General features: G+C 38.8%; 1 protein-coding gene across 1 annotated transcript in view; it reads left to right on the forward strand.

Annotated features, from left to right (window-relative positions):
- Positions 1-13,453, forward strand: part of CDK6 (cyclin dependent kinase 6) — a gene marked incomplete at its 3' end in the record, with an annotated part of 123,841 nt that overhangs the window by 57,405 nt on the left and 52,983 nt on the right. Inside the window, exon 4 of the mRNA XM_080610869.1 lies at positions 322-489. Coding sequence (XP_080466995.1) covers positions 322-489 — 168 coding nt within the window. The remainder of the gene's footprint in view (positions 1-321; positions 490-13,453) is intronic.

The raw sequence follows: 13,453 nt of genomic DNA on the forward strand, positions 1-13,453 counted from the left end.
ACAGCTTACTTCTGAAGTTTTCCCAGGATTTACAGACATGCTTTTGCTATTTCTTTTAAGTATGTTAACCAGCCTCTATGCTTCTATCAATCAACCTCAAGTAATTCAACTAGAAGCAATACGTTAACTTGATAAGGACATCTGTTGATGTCAGCTGCTTCTAGCAACATCCTGACCATTTTATATTAATAACTGTTTTTATCTCCTATGCACATATTTAAGTCAATATTTATTAAATTAGTTTTGCAGATTATGACAGGTAGTTTGCTTGTTTGCAACCTTGTCTTGATAATCACATATTGAATTCTTCTTTATATTTAGGATATGATGCTTCAGCTGTTTCGGGGACTGGATTTTCTGCATTCACATCGTGTGGTGCATCGGGACCTGAAACCCCAAAATATCCTTGTAACCAGCAGTGGGCAGATAAAGTTAGCTGACTTTGGCCTTGCACGAATCTACAGTTTTCAAATGGCTCTAACATCAGTGGTAAGTTTCTTGAGGCTTTTATTTTTCATTTAATGCACCAGTGTGCTTTACTCTTTATGTTCCCGGCTTTTTATCCCATATTATAATGCTGCTTCTAAAATTATCTCTGCAACTGAAGTTACTTGTGTCTCTAAACACAGTTGCTTTCCAGAGAGCATTGAAGTTCTGGTGATTACTGCGTACAAGTGATCAATTACTGATTATCGGTTCTAAATTAAATCATGACTAATTACTGAAGGATAGGGACGTGCTAGTTTTCAGAAATGCAGTGAGCCTAGCTTCTGTTGTGATAGTGACGTCTTTTGCGTATTAAACCAGACAGGTAGGGTGAAAGTTTCTGAAGTATCCATTTATTTTAAGATAAAAGTCTTGCTGATCCCCAAGCATCTTGCCTGAAAAAATGTACAGATATACATGAAAATGCCACGCTATCATGCCTCTGATTTTCCACCTCTGTGAATACAGGTTTGATGCTTGCTCCCATATGTTACTGGATGATTTCAAATAGTGCTGTGCTGGAGGCAGCTATTTCCCAAGGCAGTTGTTAAAGAGCACCTCCAGTATCACTAGGCCCCCTGCCACTGTTGCCCGTCTCCCAGCAGTTCTCCTGGTTGTCCTTGGCTTGTATATGAGCTCACTCCCAGAGGGTCTGGCCCTCTCTTGCCTTAATGTTGGTGCAGAAGCCCTGCCGCTTCTCGCTTTTTGACATCGTTTCCACGCTTGCTGGCCTTGCCCCCAGAATCTGCTGCTGTTTGCTTGTCACAGCATCTCTGACGTGTACTGAAGAGTAACCATGCTGCACGTGTGTTGGGTGTCATTTTATTTTGCTCTCTCAAGAACTTTTTTGTTTCCGTTTCCTATTTTGAGTATCGTAACTACTGTTGCAGCATCATTTACGGTAAAGACGGAAAAAGGAGAACTGCTGAGAAAAGAAACTGAAAGGAGCCCACTTTGTATTTTACATTGTATTGTAGAAATCAGGCTGGCTCACAATATAAAATCATAGAATGGTTTGGGTTGGAAAGTACCTTAAGATCATCTAGTTCCAACGCCCCCACCATGAGCAGGACCGCTTCACCCTAGACCTTGGCTCTGTCCAACCTGGCTTTCCATTATTATTATTAGTTACTGTAAGAGTCTTCCCATCATTGTGTGACATAACTGTGACATCCTGGGTTCTGGCTTCAGTGTGAATGAAAGCAGGAAACAACAGCAAATGATATCATCATCTTGCTAAACACATGAACATATCCTTGTCACATAAAACATGTGCAAACTTGTGTTTTGGGGCTGGTTTTTTTCATTGCCTGTAGGATGTAGACTAATCCAAAGCTGAAAGGTTCTTTTTGCTGAGGTCAGTCAGGATTGATCATTTTGTAACTCAAAACAGAGCTTTGAAGAAAATGAGAGAAAAGTTGTTCCTGAATTGCTGCAATTTTTCATTTCCCATTTATCACTCTGTAACAGCTTCAGTGAGTGTTTCTCTTGATCCATAAAATTCTTTAAGCTAAATCTTCAGTATTGTATAGTTTCTAGTGGGGCACATTTTCAGAAGTTCTGCATAAAATGAGGGAAAAGTATCTAAGAACTGAGCAGGAGTTTGTCCAGGATCATGTAGCCTGCATAGGGATGAAGGTCAAAAGACCCAGAAATAGAGTGCATCTACTGAGGCAAAAACGTACCAAGACCTGCTTGTAAGAGAACATTGCCAGAATTGCTCTGCAATTGCTCAAGTATCTAACACTTGCATGCTAGAAATCATGCTTCAAAACCCACTAGTTAGTACCCTTGATGCTGCTGTGAACAAGAGTTGTTCAGACTAAGGGACTGTCCACATGCAAGTCTGGACCATGTTCATACAAGCATGCAACTGTCATTGCAGCTATGCTAAAGAGTATTAAAATAACTGAATTATTCTGTGACCAATGACAACTAAATTATATGGGCATAAGCATGAATAACGGCTTTCACACACCTAGAGCTTAGTTTATCATTATTTTATTAAAAGGGGAAAAAAAAAAAAGCTATGACCATGGCTTTTTTGAGTTAAAAGTCTATTGGTTTTAAAGCAGTTAGTCTTTAACACCTTCAAAATCAACTTTTTTCTCAGTACACCGAAACCTATAGGCAAGTGTTGCTTACAATGTGATAACATGGTGTGGTTTTAAATGTCAGTCTTCATTGCTCCTAAAGGCTGAGTGCTGGTTAGAAACTTTTACTAAATGTGTAAATGTGTATTAGTTGACACAGGGCACCAGTTTTCCTTTTCTGAATGCAACTTTTACCTTTGGCTAGCTGCTTTGGTGTGCAATTTTTTCTTCTTTCTCCCCTCCATTAAACTCAATACAGGATACCAAACTTTTAAAAAACCCAAAATCTTCAGTTTCTTAAACATAAAGATATTCTGAATTTTTCTGTCCCCAAAATAGTCTAAACTGCAGTTCTTTGCCAGGCAATGTGCAACCTTTCATTGATTTCAGCAGGAGCAGTTGAAGTGTATGCAGAAAAAAATATTTCATTATGAAAGAGAGCATATATCTCCATATGTATCAATTAATAGAAGTCCTAGCTTGCAAGGATTTGCTTCTGAGTTACACTGAAAAGCGATAGTGCAGACAGTCCAGTGATAGAAGGCACATTGCATGCGCTATCATTGTGATCAGTACAAGGGCTCTGCAGCATTTCCTTCAGAAGAGAAGCTTACTGCAAGATAAACTACAAGAATCATCTTTTGAAGTATCAGATCATTCCCAAGATGCACCCTCATTCATTGCTCACAAAGAAACCCTTCAGATGGGACAAAAAGAGCTTGCCGTGAAAATAATGCAGTAAAAACTGATTTAACCCAAGTTCTCTGGGCACTGCAAATGGTAACTTCAAAGCAGTCTCTCTCTGATAGCCATTTATTTCCACAGTGCTAAAGAATCCTTCTGGCAGATCAGTCATCAGGGAATATTGCTGTCATTTAAAGAAACCTCTCGATATTTCTGTCAGCGAATGAATGAAAGATTCAAACTAATGTTACGTGGGCTTGGGGGGGCAGGGTGGAGATCGCTGCTCCCAGCCGTGGTGACACTGAGAACTGATACAAGTCTGAAATAACAGCACTAGAAAGAAGGTCAGGCAGGGGTGTCTCAGATGCTGGGTAATGGGGCACGCTTTTGGTTTTGTACAAAGTTAGGCTCTTTTTCAAGGGTTGGTCTTGGCCCTTGGGGAAATTTTGAATAGGCTTTGTGATAACAGAGCAGCTCCATAGGACAGAGGAGGTGGATTGATGTGACTGTAATTTTAGAGTTTGAGAGCAAAAGCTAATGAACTGTCACTTTTCTTCCTGATGCAGAAAAATGGGCACTCAGTTCTAACTTTCTGTGAGTAAAGGAGCAAGTGGCTGTCTGGAAAATCTAAAGTTAGATTGTGAAAAAGCAAGAGCAATAGAAAGAAAAAGCAATAGAGAAATCTATTTTTGTTGACTTCTAACTGCCTTAAAGGAAGGAAATGAAGCTGAATCATGGCACAAGAAAGTGCTAAATGAGATAAATGCACGCAGTTGTGATCACAGCATCTAGGTGGAGCTGAGGCTGTCCAGCTTTTAAACCTGACCTGCATCAGGATCTGAGTGAAACTGTTAGTGTTTGTCACACACTCATAATACTTTCTTTGAAAACATGTGTACTTTACCTTAGATGGCAGTGCTGCTGACGGTTTTTTTTCCCATGAAATGCAAGCAAAAGTGTTTTATGTCTTCCTTCTTTAAGAAAATCACTTGTTTTCAGATTTACTGAAGGGAAAGCATCATTTTCTTTGCTGATGCTTTACATTGTTGAATAATAGCCTCACTTAAATAGATGATTAAAAAGAGAAGACACAAAAAAATCGTGCAGTTGCCATCAGTGAATAATTTTAGATTATGCTAGCATTTTATTTGAGTATTTCTTCAGGATAAAAACTTTCCATCCATTTCTGGCAGTCACTTCAGCACAAATGGTTTACATGTCACATCATGCAGGAGCTTGGATTTCATTTTTTGCTATAGTGGCAAGGGAGCATAAAATAATTTTCACTAACTGGGTTTGCTTTGTAAAAATAAATGTATAAATTAGTTACAGCAACAAAAGCAACAACAAAAATATATAGAAATATCCTCTTCCAAAAAGGAACGAGCACTTTCCTGTTTTCTGTCCACCATTGCATTGTAATTTTCTAATAAATGCCACCTGTTAGTAGATAATGTGAACGTAAACTCTCATCAGAGCTAATAGGATAGTTGAGAGCACAGTCAACTTTCTTTTTTCTTTGCCTTGATTTGGGGGTTTTCCCCCACATTTTTATGGCCACCTCTTGCTGATGCTCTGCTTTCAAAAATCCATATATTTATTCATATGTAATCCACCTTGCAGAGTCCATTCCTATGTTGGGTAGGTTCCAGCAGACCTGCAGTCTGTTGCGGCACACCTTTAACCTGAGATGGATCGGATATCCCAAAATGGACCTGATTCAGTAATCTATTTAAAGCTCGCAGTTAATATCAAACATAGGAGTGGACCTGTGGAAATTAATGAAGCACATGCCTCTGGTGAATCAAAGTCAAAATTAGGGCTACGTTAAAAAGGACCCTAATGGAATTAGAACAGTGACACTAGAATTTATTTCATACATAATTTGATTAGAGCATATGTCTTCCTCCCTCTGACAGCTGGAAGTGACATCGGTTTGGTATGCACTGAGTCCTCACTCTTGTGAGGAAGCCCATCACATTAGATCTGAGACCCAATCTCCAGTTCCTTCTTCATGGTGCATTGCTCCAGTCCACCCAAATGTCCCTGAAAAGGAAAATGAGTCACAGACAGACATCCAGAAGATCGAAATATGTGTTGGTGAGCTTGTCAGTGCTGCTGCTGAAAGGTTGTGGCTATTTAGGAATGCAGTATGATTAAACTGGTTGGCTTATTTAAACGAAATCTGTCTTGCCTACTAACGGAGTTCTGCGTAAAAAGTCCATGTATCTGGCTTTGTGAAATGAGTGAATTTCTCTGATGTTTTAACATCTGGATAGCTGTAGGAATCTTTATTGTTTCCTCCCAAACACTCTATAGGAAAGTTATTTCCATCACATAAAATAAGTCATTTATCTACAGAGCCTTCTTAAGAACAAAAATCGTTATTAGCACATTGACAGTAAAGTCTGCAGCTGACTAAAAACATTTTAATGTATATTTATGTTGACTTCACTCATCATATGTTCACTAAGAGGGCTCAGATTTTTATGAAAATAACAACGAAAAATCAGATTGCTCAATGTCGCAGTATCATAGGGCAATACAGAAATACACGTGGAGAAAGTTAGGAAACTAGAAGTTTGTTTTATTCATCTGCATTATGATCATATAAGATCATTTCCAAAACTGACAATTTTTGTTGCCATCTTAAGAAACTTTAAAGTTTGTAAGACTTGTCTGGAAGAGCAGTACTAGCTGCTCTTGTAGACAGACAGAGGATTTATGGCAAGGTTGTTATTTTTAGGAGCATATCCTAGAGATAATATTCTAAGGGTGCCATTTCACAGTCAGCGTAAGTAGATGTAACATTCCTCCTGCTGCTGAAATGATGGCCCTGCTTTTGACCACACACTCACATCACTTCCCTTGCATTGGCATTGGTGGTCGCGCCCTTGCAGTCTGACTGAAAATGAGCCCCATAAAAAGTAGTTACTCATTTCCAGGTGGATTAGTAGATGCAGATCACTGTGCGGCTACATGAGTTAAAAGCACTGACACACAAGGGAGGCTAAGCAGAAAGGTGGGGTCATCCACTCCACAGACACCACTGTCTTAGATTTGTTGGAGTCAGTTATGAAACCACATCCAAAGTCTTCAGCTAAGGGCTCGAATAACTAAACTAACTCAAAGGCGGAAATGTTTTTCAAAACCTCGCAGCTGATGCTGACTTGCACTGTTTTGAAGATGTTAGAGGAGCCAGTTGCTGGTTCATTTAAGTCTTATCTACTTACCCAACTTTAACAAAACTTCTAAGAGTATCTGTATCAATGTTTGAAGTATTTCTTACCCCTTACTGCCAAGGACTGGGTTCAGGGCTCTGTGCTGTTCCTCCACAGCTGATGGCACAACTCACCCTTGAGACCTGTCAGGAATGCAGGGAATGCAACCCTCTGCTCTGATTCAGGCCCAGGTTTATCATGAACCGTAAAAAGTCTATCTTTTAATCTTTCGAAGAAAGGAAATTATTTCACAGTAAACAAGCAAATTGGCTCCTCATAAGAATATTTTCTGTGCCAGAAAACTCCTTTTCAGAGCTGCAAACATAACAGTATGCATCATTTGATGACAGAGTTTGTCTACAGTGAGCTGATCATGTTTTGCAGCCCTGCAGCTGCACCAGTGCAACCTTGCAGAATAAATTTATCTTGTGCTGGTGGAAAAGTGGTTAAAAGGCACAATTTTGAGCACAGATCGTATCAGAACAAAGGAAGTTTCTGCTGGGCTGGACCAAAGGTTGGTTGTGTGCACTATCAAAGGATAACATCCAACAGAGGATGCTTAGGAAGGACAGTAAGAACCAGCTTTCAGCAATCAGAAATGTAGTGATTTCCAGTGCTGGAGGTTGTATCTGGATCACTGTGAGTTATTCCCTTTTCACCTCCGGGTAAAATTTGGTATTATTTTGCAGCAGTACAGTTCCATTGGTGCAAGAAAATGTACACTCTGCAAATAGACCTTCAAATGTTGATGTGAAGATAAAATGTGCTTTTTCCTTTTCTCTTTACTTTCCTTCTCTTTCACTTAGGAAGATACAGGCTTACAGTTTTCATACAAATATCTGGTGAATGTGCTTTAGGATGCAGAAGAACTGAATTTATAAAGAACAAGCTGTTCTTTATCTACTAAAAAAATGGTGGGGGAGGTTAAGAAAGGGGGAAGGTAGAAAATTACTAAAGTGTATTTTTTCTATACTATAAATGAGTATCCTGCTATTGTGTGACTGTACTTCTGTCCTCTGTTTTCAGATATAAAAATATGTAGTGCATTTCCCCCACCCAGTGATTTACATCTTTTTGTACTATTTTTCTGTTGATTTAAGCTGATCTGTTTTTACATCTACTCCCAGAGATAATTGAGTGGGCTGGATTGTAAAAACAATTTGATTGTTTGACAAGGTCTCTCCCTGTGTATTTACAAAACCGTTCCCACATAATTTCAGACCATCCTGAAACACTAAAATACAGCCTGAGGTTATGCTCTTATCAGAGCACACAAAATAAGCAGGCATGGGCCTGTATGGTACTTGAATGTGAGGCAGTGAAAGGAAGAGGAGCAGAGAAAACAGCATACTCTCCCTGGAGCTTATCCTATTCCAGAGCAAAGGCAGGTGTCAGTGCTTTGCTGACGGAAATGCTCTTAGGGCTTAATATATAATAAAAATGAGTTGTTGACATGTTTTTGCAGTGGCAGGGAAGCATCCATAAATTTTCTCTGCACACTGGCCAAAGTTGTGCTGTAGAAGGTATTTCTAACTGAAAATTCCCTTGTACAGGTACAGCCGAGGAAATGTCTCTTTGCCTAACAATATTTAGTACTTACTCAGTGCTGCTGGCCTGGAATTCTAGAGCTCAAAAGCAGAAGAGACATGAAATCATCCAGTCCTTTTGCAAATCAGGCAGGATTGTTCTCTGTTATGTCATTTCTAATGTTTTGCCCATGTTAACTTTAAATGTTCCAAGAAATAGGGATTCCATTCCCATGGGAGCCTGTTCCAAAACCTCTATATAATCACTCTCAGAAGGTTTTCTTGATGTCCAGCATTCAATTTCCCATTCTTAATTTAACTCTGTTATATTCTTTGTTATCATATGCTGAATGGTAGCAGATGGCCAGGGCCTTGTAGTTGGCTCCCTGCATTGCAGAAATCAGTTCCATATTGCTGTATACATTTGTTTCTGCAAAACATGAAAAGATAATTCATTTGGTAAACAGTGAAAGTATAGATTATCCAGACTTCAGTAAATTATAGGGTACCAATGAATTAAACTAGGTTGCTCTAGACTTCCCATCTTCTAGAATTAAATGGATAAATCCAGAGGAAAATACGTTATGCTAAAAGAATTATTGAGCTACAAGGTAAATTCTTCAGTTTTGGGGATTTTACAAATAGCTTGGTAACAAGCTGCAGAGATCACAGGCAGGCTCTGAGTCACTGTTCAGATGCATGAAAAGAGCAAATGGAAATCTAGACTTTTCCATTTAGGATATTTTATTAGAAATAGGAAAATAGTGATGCCACAACTAGTTGATCAGGCCTCATCTACAATACTGTGAGCTATGCGGTTTCCCTGTGGTTGAGAGATGATTCGGGGCAGGAACAGACATGGGGAAGTTCAGATTTCTGTCCAATGATCGGGTAAGGGGAGACAATATTTTCTGTGAAGCAAGAAGAACCTGACTTAATTTAATGAAATGAATCATGAGAGTAGATACAATTGATACCTAAAAACACCAGGAAGGAGCCAGAGAGGAAGAACAGGAGTTAAAAAAACAATGGTGGCATGAGAGCTAGTTGGTTTAAACTCGCTTAAGTAACTTGAGACAAGATGTTAGAATACAACCTCTAATTCTGAAGCATCCTACAGTAGGACCAGTGCAGGCAAGAAATACAACTGAGAGAGAGCTTGATGAATTTCTGTGATGCAGTGGCAAATCTTGATGACTTGACAGCCCATTTCCAGTTCCATATCTCTGTATTTGCCCCTTTAAGATTTCATGTGCACTTATATAGTCAGCTTTGTTAAAGAGGTGCACTTCATGAGCTCCATCCTGAATGGAAACAGCTTTCAGCAGGTCAGATGGATTGGCATAAACAGCTTTATTCCTAGCAGAGAGTGTCTGAAAAGACTTATATTCTATTCTGCCTAACAGGAGGAAGCATGGATCACTAGTGGTGATCTAGTGGATAGTGAGTTGCTTCCAAAAGAGGTCTTTTGCCTTGCACACAGAGTCTGTGAAAGAAAAGACACTTGCAGCTATACAGATCTGTCAGCTCCGCAGTCACTCACCTGTACAGAGCATTGTGTTCCACGACATCATGAAAGCTATGCTGTGCCTCAGCATTCATTATGTCTAGTTATGAGCTAATGATATACATTTACATCATGCACGCTGCATGGATCTGCAGGAAACATTATTCTCCTGACAGGAATGAGAGAGTTGGACCACTTGGTCTATGCAGAAACTGGCCTAATTTGGAAGAGCTCACATCTTTCTGAGGAAAAACTGGTGATATTCTCTCATAAATTAAAAATGCTCAGTGATTTATATCATGTGCCAAAGCTTTTAAAAAGGGGGGTGTTGATACTGTCCGAGGGGGTTAGGAGAAATTAGAGGGTAAAAATCAATACTGAAGAAACTACTGTCCAATGCTGACCTGCGTAAGTGGCGTGGTGAATAGGAAACCCCTAGACAGATCCCACAGTAAGCTCAGCATTGCCGAGCTAATACCCACGGAGCACCTATCAAATATATATACATGTTGCCAAAAGAAAGTTGAAAGAACTATAGTACTGATAAATTCCCAATTAGGATAAAACTGTCAAGGTGTGTCCCTGTGTCCCAGACAACCTATTATTGTTAAAAGCAAAAAACATTTCTTGGGAATACCTGAGAAGTAGTTGAAAGAAAATTTGACAAGGGAGGAAAAACTGTAAGGGGACTTGTAAGGCTGTATGAATATCTCCTGACATAAAAGTACTCTGTGTGAGATATATCTGACCAAGTGTAGACATCTAACTAAGCAATTCCACTGAATAAGTAGCCTAGTAGTAACCAAAGGAGATCTCCTAATCAGTGAAGCAAAGAGTTAGTTATCTCAACCTAAAGAAGACAGTTAACATAGGTCAGATGAATCAGACTCTAAAAGCACCCACTTCTTTCCACTGACCATCAAGGGCGAGAATTACCCCTGTGAATATCTACATGGTATTTAGATCTCAAGTCAACTGAGCTGAATCCACCCCAAGCCTATCCTGATTTCATTATTTTGGGCTCTTGGTGAGTCAGAAAGAACATTACTATCAAGGATTCCATCAAGATATGGGCAAAGCTGAGACAGCTCCTGGTGAAATGAGGTCTAATTGAAGTGTAATAGCAGTGGTACCTTTCAGGTAAATCTGTAAAAGCAATTAAGCATTTTTCTGGAATATATAGCTGAAATAATAATAACCACCACCCAAAATACACAACACATGCAGGGCCAGTTAGGAATCTAAGCTATGTAGGTGAGCAGGTTTGATTGAGATCTGAATGGAAATGCAGAAGAGCCAGTGGTGTTTGAGAAGATACCTGTGAGAGTGAAAAAAGCAATGGGAAGCAGTGTGCAAATACATATGCACACACAAGTCAACACATCAGTAGGAAGGCCTAAGTCTGTGAGAATCTTACTACTCCTAAAAGTAAGGTATCAGCTTGAAAATGAAAGCTATTGGGAGCTGCCAATGTATATCATCTTTGGGAGTAGTGTAAATCACTAGAGGCTTTCTCTGGCATGCATATCTCATAATACCACTTACGGCAATGGTTTTCAGAGAATAATTAAGTAGTATTTTTTAATCCACTTGGAATATCAATAGCATTGAGATAGATGCAAACTAAGTGCTATTTTGTGATAGTACCGCTTCTACTTACTGGCTTCATGGAACAAGCGAACTAGCTGCTTAGTTCACTCTGGCATAAAGCCTGGCAATTCTTAGGTGGTGGTGAACAAAAATTTTAGCTCTTTTATGGGGTTCACTACAAAGTGTGGAAAACAAGTAGGTCGGGGGGGGGGGTGTTAAATGTGAAGACCATTTGTGGAAACCCAGTTGTTTCTGGGGTTTTTTTCAAAGTGCTTTCTGTTGAACAGTGTCATGACTGTGTTCTTTAAGGGCAAGAAAGGAGCATGGCATGGATTTCATGTAGAGCACATAGAGTCATGCTGAAGTTTTTGAAATTCCACTGAAAAAACAGGAGAACCTTTGAGTGTTTTTGTGGGTTTTTTTTTTTTGGGGGGTACTTTTTAAGTTCTGTTGCAAAGTATAATCAAACACACTTTTCCTGACTATTCTGTACTTTTAAACAGCTTTAGTGTGAGTACTTGAGTAAATTTTTCTAATATTCACAAGAGTAATATGTATTTCTTATGTTTTTAGAGGCAGAGCAGTTCTGGCTACCTTGCAAACTGATCACTTCAAAGAATGTGCTTTCATCACTGGTACTGTGATTTCAATGACAGTATGTCTCAGAAAAAGATTTACTGATGCTTTTTAGCCCTGTTTTATTTGGATATACGGTTTTCACTAATTCTTACATGTTCTGCTTCCTATTGCATTTGCAAGAACAGAACAAGTCGAGTCATTCTTAAAATGTAGAAGATGATTGCTGGAAAATCTGAACATCTTGGTGTGCAGTTTAGTGTGCTGTATTGATCTGGGTGCCACATTACATTAAGAAAGCAACATATCTCAAAGCATGCTCAGTATGACATCTAAACAGAGAGGAGTGGGGTAGATATGTATCTTTTTAATGAAATGGGATTTTCCTTAGTTTTGTTTACATATTTATAGTCTGGCTTCATAAGATGAAAACCAGCTTGTAAACCAAGCTTAAAAATTGGGAGTGCTTTACTGGTTTACATTTTCTTATGGCTATTGCAGTAGATCATGATAGCCACATATTTCAGCTGGTATAAATCACCATGGCTTCAACAAACTAAGCCAATTTATAAGGCAAATAAGAGGTTATGTCTTTAAATCAACAGTTAGTACTTTGCTTTTGGTTTATTTTTGTCTTATATTTAAATTTTATACTTAATTGTCCCTTTGTTTCTCTTGCTGTCTGATGCTACTCAGGCACTATTGCTTTGAAATAAAAGAGACTATTTAAGTTAATAAAGACACAGCTGGCACTGTGTAGATTCAGTGGTACTAAGTTATGGATAGATTTAAGTGATTTGTGACACGAAAGATATCCTGCACCTTATGTAATTTAAAGACCAGAAGAATTAAATAAGGAGGGGCCTGTGCACGGTATCAGTTCTTGTGGGAAAATATGCTTCAGTGACTTACTGGCACTGGTTTTGGAATGTGGCCTTTAAAAGTACCTTTTTACAGTGGGAAAGAATTTGGTCAAGAATAAACAGTCTGACCTTGTTAAATGGACCAAAGGCTGTGCATAACCTAGTTCCAGAAAACTAGTTCTCACCAGTCTGAGATAAAAAAAATAACCCGTTTATAAAAAATGCAACTAGATTTTCTAGAGAAACAAATATGTAGAGGGAACAAAGCGAAAAAAAAAAAAAAAAGATATTTAAATGTGGACTTCTCTGGGTTGTGGGAACCATGAGCTCTAAACATGGTTCAAACCATAATTTCAAGGCATTAAAAGCAGTCAGTGTCCTATACTGTAGCCAGATAAATTCAAGTCATATACAGGATCAGTGTCTAATTTTCAACAGAAATCAAGGCCATTTGTCTTATCCTCAATATCTGAAAAGGTAAAAAACATGAGTTTATAGTAAAACTGAGTTTATAGTATGAGCTAAGTTATAAACACGAAGCTTGGTATCTTCAGGTTTAGTCACTTGGCTGGCAAGAATCCTTTGATACAAATGAAGAGGAAAAAATATGGAGCAAGAAATTTACTCCATTTTGGGTTTAGCTTCAAATTCAGCTAATGGTGAACTGCCACACTGTTACTGAATGTCCATGGTATGAAATCCTAGCTTCAGTGCATTCAGTGGAAAACATCCCTTTAAATTCACTGTGGCCAGGATCTCATTCCAGGTTTTCACATTCTATTCGAAAATTTGAAAAACACAGACACTTGCTCTGAACAAATATTCAGGCTGCTTTGGAGGAGTGGAGTATACAGAGAAGTGCAATGACCTTTGGAAATGATATAAGTGCCATTGATATAAGATACTC

Source organism: Psittacula echo, assembly GCF_963264785.1.
Source record: "Psittacula echo genome assembly, chromosome: 2".
In the NCBI taxonomy this organism is placed as follows: domain Eukaryota; kingdom Metazoa; phylum Chordata; class Aves; order Psittaciformes; family Psittacidae; genus Psittacula; species Psittacula echo.